General features: G+C 50.3%; 1 protein-coding gene across 1 annotated transcript; it reads left to right on the top strand.

The window, feature by feature from the left end:
• Positions 1 to 5,679: 5,679 nt before the first annotated feature.
• Positions 5,680 to 10,548, top strand: LOC142579600 (very long chain fatty acid elongase 4-like). The gene is made up of 2 exons (XM_075689981.1): positions 5,680 to 6,884; positions 9,574 to 10,548. Exons 1-2 carry the CDS (start codon positions 6,453 to 6,455, stop codon positions 9,973 to 9,975), a joined length of 834 nt encoding a protein of 277 aa, XP_075546096.1. The 5' UTR covers positions 5,680 to 6,452; the 3' UTR covers positions 9,976 to 10,548.
• The last annotated feature ends 397 nt before the right edge of the window (positions 10,549 to 10,945 follow it).

Raw genomic sequence — 10,945 nt, 5'->3', positions numbered from 1 at the left:
CTGCAGGTGGAAAGAGGGAAGCTGAAAAAGTAACAGTTCAGGCACGTGGACGAAAATCTCGAAGGGTGTGGTTTGTGCGGGGAGAAATGCACGATGCTGGCATGATGTAAGGCGCACGGTTGAGTGATGAGTAATACAACTTGTGGTACAGTAACAGAGCGGCTGTGCGACGGCGAACCGAGAGAGGCGATAATGTAGATTTAGTTTTGAGAGCTCAAACCCTGACCTCACACGACTAAGAATAAATGAACCTCGTAGTGCGATCTTGGACTACTTCTAGATCGCTCATGAGGTTAACATGATGCGGGTTTCATATAGCGGATGCACATTCTAGTTTAGGTCGAACGACTGACTTGTAAGGGGGCAAGTTCCAGTGATGTAGGGCGAGGCGAAGATGGCGTTTAAGAGATCCCAGTGTTTTTTCTTTTTTTTTTGTTAGCTCATGGTATCACGTCAGCGATGTGTGCATTCCATGTTAGATCATTACATAATGCAATGCTTAAGCATTTGAGAAACGATACGGATTCTAGGGACTCGTGAGTGATTTTGTATTGAAAGGCATGAATCTTGTGTCGACGGCTTACGGAAAGGAGCTTACATATGCTAGGGTTAAGGATCACATGTCAACTTTTCACACCATTGTTGGATGTGGTTAGCATCCTGTTGAACGGCTTCTTGATCAGTAGTGTTAGTTACCCGGCAGTAGATAACGCCGTCGTCAGCAAACATTCTAATTTGGCGAGGCACATGCAGCGGGAGTTCGCTTATATATATAAAAAACAAAAGAGGGACGAGGACGGAGCCTTGTGGGACGCCTGATGTTACAGGAAGAGGATTGGAGGACTGGTTATTTATGATCACTGATTGAGAATGACTTGTTAAGAATGCTTTGATACACTTTAGTGCGTTAGGATGTAGGTTTAACCGTGAGAGCTGTTGTATTGACAGATAATGTGAAATTTTAGCAACTGCCTCAGCGTAATCCAGAAACATATCGTCAACCTGAAGGTTAGTGTCCAGGTCAGCATGTAAATCATTGAGGAACATGGCTAGTTGTGTTTCGCGTGAATACCCCTATGCGGAACCCGTGCTGGGATGGATGGAAGATATTGTTAGCGTCTAAAAAGTCCATAATGTGAGAGTATATGACATGCTCCATGCTATTGCAAGGGACGTCAGTTAGAGATACGGGGCGGTTGTTTAGTCGATAATTTTTTATCACCTGAGTTGTAGTGCAGAACGGCCTTCCCAATTTGCCAGTCTTTTGGAATGAGACCCACAGAAAGTGACTGTGAGAACAACAATTTTAAATACACTACAGCATTACACTTCGTACTTTGTAGTCGTTTTGGTCTGATTTCGTCTATGGCGCATGACAAGGAAAGTTTCACTTTCTAAATTAAGGACGAGATACCGTTTGAAGAAAAGTTTATCGCATCCATCGGTCACGTGGTATTAGTAGGTTGCATCCATGAAGGCGGGTTGCGATCTTGTGTGAAGGTTGTTGAAAATGCGGTATTGAAGATGTTAGTGCAGTCTATACGATGTAGACTGATTCACCCAATGCATGAGCGAAACCGATCGAGGGCGTTGGTGCAGGGTTGTTGAGTGGGCAAATGTTATTTTTCGGCTGAGTAGTATTTTTTTCCCGCCTTAAGGTTCCCCTTTTAGCTTAGTAGCGCGATAAAACCGGTTATTTTTATTTTTGAGTTTTTTTTGTGTGTGCGTGTCTTGGAAAACCAAGGTATAGAACGATCTTCACGAAACGTTACTTTGGGGATAAATCTTTGTGTTAGGTCCTGTAGTTTATTCTTAAATATCAACCAATTGTCGTTAGCCGATCTTTGGTTAAAATTGGCTTCAAAGAGTGGGAAGAAGTTGCTCAATTCGCTATTAATGGCGTCTTATATATAATTATCTTTGTCATGCAAAGTGATTGTTTCCTTTCGTGTTTCATGGTGCTCGGTGCGGAATGAAAAATCTGCTTGACTAATTTAATGGTCGCTAATGGGCTCTAAGTACGTAAAGGATGACAAACTGTCAGAATGGGAGCTCAGTATTAAGTCTAAAATGTTGCTGGAGTTGCCTATGATGCGTATTGGGCTGGCAGCTAGATGATTAAGGTTTGGGTTCAAACAGACATCGAGAAAATCCCTTGATTATGCGCTCATTAATTGTGAAAGAGATCAGTTATGCCAATTTATTCTTGGGTATAGCTAAAATCACCGAAGAGAAGAATGTGTGTTCGGGAACGATGTAAGTTCATTTAGCATGTTGTTAAGCTCATGGGAAATTATTGAATTAGCGTGCGGAGGCCTATAACACACGCACAATTAGAATGGAAGGCGGTGACGTATGGCACAAAAGCCACAGTATCAAGTCGGATGTGATGCTGATGGGTGAACATAATAATTCCGGACAAGCAGCAATCAATACGCCGCCCCCCTCGAGAACATGTGCAATCGTTTCGATGAACTGAAAAATTTGGCAAGTTGGCAACAACTTCAGCATTAGCGATATCGTTGGCAAGCCAGATTTTCGGTTAGTATCAGCATATTTCTGTTACATGACTTGACTACGCTAGATTGAAGTTCTAGTTTCGCCATCAAACTGCGAATATTAGTGAAGGTTACAGAGAACGAAAGAGGGTTGCTTTCTGAAGTTCCGGGACGGGTATTTAGCTAATTTCGGGAAATACGACCGCTGTGATATTTCCCCAACCGTCTGCGATTAGTTGTCGTTCACGAAGTGTTTTGTACCGATCTGTAGTGTTTTGTAGTGAAGTGAAAATTTAACACCTTTGGATTTCGCGAATGCTACAAGACGACTGCGCGCGGTTTGGACAGGACGAGAGAAGTCTTCGCCGATACTGTAATATGTGTTCTTTAGTTTCCAGACATTTGAAAGAAGAGTGTTTTTAGTTTTGTAGAACGTGAATTTATGTATTATTGGGCGGCGACGGTTATCAGAATGGCGTCCGAGACGATGTGCGCATTCGATTTCTTTAGGGTCGATTGTTATGTTTAGGCAATCCTGGCAATGACGAATGATGATATATTCAGCTTCGGTATATGTTTCGGTCTTATTAGTCTCTTCAAGACCATAAAACATTAGATTATTAGACATCAAAGGTATGCTGGCGCGGTAACTTTAAGGCTGGCACCCACCCTTAATTTCTTGGCGGCCACTTTGGTTAGCCAAGATTCTACTCATGGTAACGTAGACCTTCTCGGCACTGCGCAACTGCAATCTATACGAACCTAGCTATTACACTATTTTTATCTTTAGCATTCCCGTGAAATCAACAGGTTTGTGGATGTTGTTTGATCAAGCGTGAACGAACACAACGCAATTAGTATGCCCATATATGTATGCTGGCTGAATGTATACCTACCGAAAGCTCGAAAAAAACATCACCCACGTACCCTCTGCGAAAGTACACTTCGCTTTCTCAGCAGACCTTGAAGACCTCTGCGCGAATGTGTGTTTGCAGTGCCGTCCCAGTTCCGCGAACCTCCTTTTGTTTCCGTCTTTTCTTTTTTTCCTTTCTTTATTTGTGCCTTTAAGCTTTCGCGGACACCGCTTATGCATAGAAGAGCGTCTGAGAAGGAAAGTTCAAACAAGCCTATACACCGAAAATCAAAACTTGTGCGCACGACAGCAGGGCTTCGCAGTTTCCTCTCAACCAGCCGAGCGCACATTTGTCCACGAAGACATCGTTTTCGTCATCTGCTTCACGATCTGCTCGCGCGCGTGTCGTCTGCGCGATTCCTGCACGTATACTGAGTCGCGCCAGACGCAAACTCCCGACTATCTGTGTGTTCGAACGATCGTTACGGTTCCCATACGCGCCGTCATAGCAGTCGTGCGCAATCCCCACGTGCTGTCGCCGGGGCCCCATCCATCAGATGCGCTTCCCCGCAATGCAACTCATGTCGCGGATGTCAGCAGGCGCCGCGCCTACGGCAGCGGGTTTCCACTATACCCTTGAACTTGTTTCGTGTCTGTCTAGCTAGCCTCGCCCGCCTTCGCGAATATATAGTGCGGGGGGGGGGGGGGGGGGGGGCGCTGGCGATCATTTACGCACGGCCTGAGTAGCGGTCGCTTTCGCTCTCTCGTCAGCAGTTTGCGGCAAAGGAAGAAAGAAAAATAAAGCAGGCGGAACTCTCTTCGTCTCACCTGACGCGCTGGCTCGGTCGCGGACTAGCGAGGTATACCCATCGCATGCCGCGTTGCGCTGGGATTGAAAGCCAAGCGTGGCATGGGCACGTTCCGCTAGGCTCGGCCTGCATCTCATTTCCTCGCTCGGCATATGCTAATCCGGAGCTGACGGGCGTTATATAAGGCTGTTTTTATCTTCTCGGCGCGCCAAGTATAGAAACCTTGCGCCTGACTTCGAGTGTACTTTCTCGAGGGCGCCATCTCAAGGACCGGCCAATTAAGTGCGTGCGACCACGCAGCGATCCTGGCGGCGCGCTTTAAGTTATGACGACGTCGTGTGGACGTAACAGTCGCGCGCCAAATGCTTAGCGTGCGCGTGACTTCAAAGCGTCGCACCGGGCACTGCGTTCGTAGAAATCCTTGGCGTGCTGGTACGCATGATGCCCGCGCGTCGTCCGTGTTTTGCAATGCAAAATGTGTCAGCGAGTGCTTCTGGGCCACATAAACGCGAAAAATATCTGCCTCACTGAGCAATTTGATCTGCTTTAGTAATTTGGACATAGAGCTTTGAGAAGATAATGAAGAGGATTATTCTGAATGTACTCGGGTTTCTGTAGCGGCGCAAACTTTGATCGAACCCTGAGCAGAGACATTATATTTATTATCAATGATATATATATATATATATATATATATATATATATATATATATATATATATATATATATATTGACACTGGCTCTACTGCCGGCACTTGAATCTCTCCTCCATATTCTTCTGCCAAAAAAAAAAAAATTGGAAACAGCATTATTCTTTGCAGTGCCGCTCTAATGCGCAAGCAAAGACTACAATCTACCAGATTGAAGCACGCGTTATTTATCGCCGGCCTCGGTCGCAACGCCCTTCCGATTTTGCCGCATCCAGGGACGCGTGTTCTGCGACAATCACTTCGTTCGGCGATACTATCGCCTTCGCGCGGCCTAGTGCTCAACCAGCCAATCAACTCATCCGATTTCGCTCAACTGGCCAATCAGCGCGCGCCTGACGGCGACACTGTAGCCAAAGGTGATCGTCGCAGAACTCATCCCCACTGCAGCACTGCGACGAGTCTCGCGAAACGCTTCGTAATCCCCCCGTCGCCTTGACGTTGTATAACCGCGAGGCCAAATGCACGTGGTGCACAGCGTAACCACCGATCGCTGCAATGCCCGCGGGTGATCCCCATGCATCGGCGCGTTCCGTTAATGCAGACGCGTGCGTGCAGGATGTACGCGCAAGGGATGTAAACAGACCTTCGTTCGCTCCCACTTTCGGGTGAACGCACGCGTGAAGGAGCCGCTGCGACAACAGCGGCGTATTTCTCCCCGTCGCGAGCGGGACGCGACTCCTGGCGCAAAGCGTGAATGCGTAACAAGGCGTCGTCCCCGGCAATGTGCGACAAGTGAGGCGAATGCTTTATTCCTTATCGCACTGCCTACCGCCACCACCGAGCCGAGCGAGTACCGTATCCGGCGGCATCGAACAACGCGACGGCCTGCAACGAGCGGAAGGTACTCGAGGTCGTAATTGTTCGACTCGGGGACGCCGGCGTAAGAAGAAGCGTGCTACCAAGACAGAAAATAAGTGGGAGCACTCGTATACGCCTATTTATGGCCACACGATCGACGCTGCTGCCTTACGTACGCGGGTGGCACCCCTCACCTTTCCTGGCTTTGTGAAGCACCGCTTTTATTCGGCGACAGGCTCGGGTGAACAGGTGCTCGATCCTTCGAAGGGCGAAAAGAACGATAAGCGCAATTTCTTTTCCGTTTATTTTCCTTTCTTTCTGTTTTTTCAAGGGTGGAGCACCACACGTAGTGCACCGCGTCTCCCCCTTTGTGCCGAAGAATAACGACCAGACCACCAGCCAGCCGCGCACCAATCGCCGGCCGAGCGCCTTCGACACCGCCGGCAGGAGCGACCTTGCGACAGCGCTCAAGCGACCGTTCTGCCAGCTCTTCCGGCAAGGCGAAGAGGGCGGGTGGCTGCAACCCGAGAGGCGGCGTTCGGCGGCTTCTTAAGAACGCGCACGTGCCTCGGTCGCAGTCGCGCAAGCGCTGCCCATCGCTCAACACCGCGGCGCAGCAGGCGTACACCGCTGCGCGGCGACAGCGCATCCGCCACTGAAGCCGTGGCTGCGGTCGCCGCCGCAAGAATAGACCGGTTGTCCCAGCTTCTCCCGGATACACGCGCCACCAAAGCAGAGCCTGCAGCGTGTCAAAACAGCACCGGTGACCAACCAGCATCCAGCCATGGGTTACATGGGCATCGAGCACACGCCCCTGTTCGGCCTCGTCCGAGCCCTCGAGCAAGTGCGGGACCCGCGGACTGTGGGCTGGCTCTACTCCGGCAACCCCGTGCCGATCCACCTGATCCTCGTGCTGTACGTGTACTTCGTCAAGTACCGCGGACCCGAGTGGATGAAGGATCGCAAGCCGTTCACCCTGGTGGGAGTCATGCGGCTCTACAACATCAGCATGGTCGCGCTCAACTTCGGCTTCATGGTGTTCTTCTTCAAGAACACCTACCTGCGCGGCAACTACAGCTGGCTGTGCACGGGCATCGATTACCGGCCCACCGAGCAGTCCATGACGGTGCTGAACGCCTGCTGGTGGTACCTGCACGTCCGCATGGCCGAGTTCCTCGACACGGTGTTCTTCGTGCTGCGCAAGAAGAACTCGCAGGTGCGTGGCATGCGTCGTGTAAGGCTATAGATATCAAGTGCTGTGTGTGAAGCAATGTCGCGGAGCACGCGTACAATACTGTCGCCTCAACGCCCGAGCAGTCTGGCGGTTTGACTTTTAAAACAAATATAAGGGGGAAAAAACGGGCGAGTGCTTTCGCAAGAATACGCACTAAGCTTGCACGTTCAAGATGGAGAAACATGTATTTACAGAAAGGCAGGGAAGTCGGCCTGAGTTACAGCTTGCTCTAGCTTGATACTCTGTGCGCTGCGTAAAGGGCTGGTGAATTGATATTTGAAGGAGGTGTGTATACACAAGTTCACCACATTGTGACATGTCTAAAGCCGTTCGTCTAGCGCAGTGGCTCGTAGAAAGGAATAGTGGCATTTGTAATCAAGGCTGCCCTGTTTGCATTAGGCCAAGGACCCAAAAGAAGTTCGTCTGATAGCGCTTTCTTATCGACGTTTGTAGTGGAAGAGACCAGTTTCTTTCGTTGTTGCGCGTACGCATCGCAAGCGCAAAATATGTAATCAAGTGCTTCGGGCACCTGACAGTGTTCACAATTTCGGCTACAGATTCACTATAAGGTTTGGTGAATGTGACACCAAGGCGAATGCGGTGCGCCGCGCTTGTTTGGCTTCTTCTGAGCTTGTGAGCCATACGGAATTTCATTTCCGGGTTCCACTTATGCACTCGTCTGTGCCGCCGGTCTGGTTGGGTCCAGTGCTCCAACGTAGATTTGCGTGTTAGCACGTTTAAGGCATCCAAGGCAGAAGTAGCCAGCATCATCCGCAGGTGAAGCAAAACGACGCTCGATGCGAGTTCGGGCTAAGTATGACAAAGGCTCCACTTAACACACACCGCATCTACGTTTTTTTTTCCCTCTCATCCCGCTTGCAGCCAAGCGACAAGAGTCCCTGCTGCGTAAATGACTCATTGGCGTAAGAACTTCAGCTCTTATGTAGTTTGTTCGTGACTCGATCGCGCCTGTTTATTGTTTGTGCATGTAATAGTTACTGACCCTGCGTGATGTGCGGATGCTACTTACCCTTGGCAGATCACGCACCTCCGTGAAAACCCAGTTGACCCCTGGTGACACAGCGCTGCCGCTTATACCCGTGAACATTACGAACACGTTACAACAGCTTTTACGTGAAATTTTCTTTTTTTTTGCCGTTCCGTTTGCCATGAGGAGGAGGAAGAAATAAAGACGGAAGGCAGGGATGCTAACCAGAAATGCGTATGGTTGGCTACCCTACTCTAGGGGACGGGAAAGAGGGAATAGAAACAAGAGATAGATAGCTGAGGGGAGGGAAGTCGCGCTGAGCTCACGGACACACGCGGATGGCCTGAGTAAGTCAAAGACGTTCAGATAGGCCAGTCGCCCTCAAGAAAGCGAACACGTCTATAGTATACGTCAACACAGGTTCCTGCACAAAGCACTGCGCCGCAACGTTACGATGCATCGAATGCGTGTGGCATATAGCCACGCCATGACGCATGACGGTGCGTCCTACTGGCCATGTGGGCGGCGCACGATAAAGCGTTTACTTCTTTTTCGCGATAAGACGGTCAGGCATGTACGCGGCGGCGTGAAGAGATATCTATAGAGGTGGCCGCTCCTTCGTTTCGTTTCACTCGGTGGTACTTGTCGACATTCTACTTGGCCACCCAGATATCAGCCGCCACCAACCTCCTCAACGAGCTTAAAGGGACTCGGCTTATTTTGTGGTTTTGCGGCTTGTGATTGTGCGCTACACGCTTTCTTCTTATAATATTTAAGTTTACTTCCTCTTTTAAGAAACTGCGCATCGTCGTCTGAACTCTTACTCCAATGCGTCTTCGTCCGCGTCATCATATGTAGCAATTTTGCCCGTTCTTCGTACCCATACCGTCACCGTTGTTTCTAATGTAGAATGGCGCCTACCATCGTCATCTTTATGAAAGGAAACACGCGAGTGTGTGGCAAATAGCTTAGTCAGTTAGACGTTGCGCAGCGACATGCGGCTGTCACTGCCTATATGCACGCCTTCTTGCATGTTTCCTTGTGCTGGTGCCGCTCGCGAGCGGACACCGGTATAACCTGGTAAAGTAATCATGTTACCCGCCGGGCTCGCCGTTTACTCAGATTGCTACCGAAGCTGCGGCAGATGCGGTGCGTCCGTGACAAAATTCGTCCGAGACCGTTGTTATTCGCGGGCTTCCAACAAGAAGTATTGAGATACAAGAAAACGCTCGTGTAGTGTCGCTGAGCGGAATAAGGGCGAGAAAGAACGATGTGGATAGGACAGACGACCCACGTCGTTTCTTCCCGCCCTTATACCGCTCAACGACACCACCTTATGCGTCAACTAGTCCAACAGTCAACACTTCCAAAACGCTCGTAGCAGGGGCTGCAAGCAGAACGAACGGTGCCCCTCTCCCATGGCCTCCGAGATGGCGCACGCTGGCTGGTTAAAACCTGCCAGTGCACGCAGTCTCGGAAGCCATGCTTCTACCTTTACTTTTCTTTTTTTTTTTTTTGCATCGCTCCGCGACGCCGCGCAACATATGTCCGACGACACTATTTGACACGTGTTCGCGTGTACCCTTTCATAGATATGATGATAGTACCTTGAAGGTCTGACTCTCAACAATTCCTTCTTTCTAAATTTGGAAGTAACCCGCGCCATATTTCTCTGCCTTCCAGGTGTCGAAGTTGCACGTCATCCACCACTGTATTGTCGTTTGGAATGGCTGGGTGGGCCTGACATTCGGCGCCGAAGGCCAAATCATGATCTGCATCTGCATCAACTGCCTGGTGCACGTGGTCATGTACTCGTACTACTTCCTCTCGTCGTTCGGCCCGGCCCTGCAGCCCTACCTCTGGTGGAAGCGCTACCTGACGCAGATGCAGATCGCCCAGCTGGCCTTCTTCGTCGTGTACGCCATCGTGCCCATGGTCTACGACTGCAACTACCCGCGTGTCATGCTCTGGATAGGCTTCGTGCAGGCGCTGCTGCTGCTGACGCTCTTCTGCAACTTCTACCTGCACGCGTACAGGGGAAGCAGAAGGTCACAGTATGCACCCATCAAGAAGCACGTCGAGTGAGTGACTGAGAGAAAGCACATTCAGTATATCGGGGGACCGAGTTTATTTTTCTTTAATTTATAGATATAATTACCGCACATACTTCCGGGTGCTGGCATAATTGGTCCCACGTACTTCCATGTGCCTTGATAAGCATTTAAGTCGGTCGTCAGTGGAGTGCCGGTTGCGGGACGTCCTTCGTCGCACGTCCATGCAGTTTCGTCGTCGCGGTGTTCTGTGCCTCCGACAACGGTGCCTTTGCGCCAGCTTGAGCTAACCGACAAAGTGGTCCACGCTGTACGAACTGTGATCTCCCGCTGGCAAACCGGCGGCCGTCCCGAGTCCACGAGGAAGTGACGTAAGTGTTCTTCGCGGAGAACAAAGGAAGCGTCGGTCGCCCCCTTCGGATGTGTCGTTGCTAGCAGTATGTATACGCGCGAACTGTGCACACTGCTGACGTTCCGAGACATTGCGCTGAGCGTGAGCGGTGGCGCCGACTGCGCGCATGCGTACAACGCCAGTGCCACCCTGCGTTCCTCCCTTTCACGACGCCCTTGATTTCGAGGCAGGATTAAAGTGCGTATTTTTATCGATCGTTGCATTCGCGTGCTTCCGTCCGACGTTCGCCACACAGCATGTTGTACTAAAGGGTATATGCGCGTCACTGGCCAATGACAATGTCTTCTTTTCAGCGCAGATCAATTTGTTCAAGAACGCTTGGGATAGGCTGCTTGGGACGTGCTGCATTGCCTAACAGCGGCTGCGATAAACTGCATATGCATTGATTATTTACGGTGTCCGCGTCCCACTCATCTTCTGTGCCTTGGCTCACCTTATCCGATGGGGGGGGGGGGGGGGGGGAGAAGTACTTTATTTGCACCTGTCAGAGAGTATGGGTGATCGGGGTGAGACGCAGCTCCCTCTTTCACAGTCTACTTCCCCCCTAGACGTCGGTCGGAATTGGCTTCCGGCGGCGGCCTGGGCTTGACCG

Source organism: Dermacentor variabilis, chromosome 4 (assembly GCF_050947875.1).
Source record: "Dermacentor variabilis isolate Ectoservices chromosome 4, ASM5094787v1, whole genome shotgun sequence".
Taxonomy (NCBI): Eukaryota; Metazoa; Arthropoda; class Arachnida; order Ixodida; family Ixodidae; genus Dermacentor; species Dermacentor variabilis.
The sequence above is the reverse complement of the archived record's forward strand: the minus strand, read 5'-3'. Positions and strand labels throughout refer to the sequence as shown.

Coding starts and splice junctions, on each gene's coding strand:
- LOC142579600 (XM_075689981.1), top strand. CDS start 6,453: ATGGGTTACATGGGCATCGAGCACACGCCCCTGTTCGGCCTCGTCCGA. Junction 6,885..9,573: donor TGCGCAAGAAGAACTCGCAG/GTGCGTGGCATG, acceptor TCTGCCTTCCAG/GTGTCGAAGTTGCACGTCAT.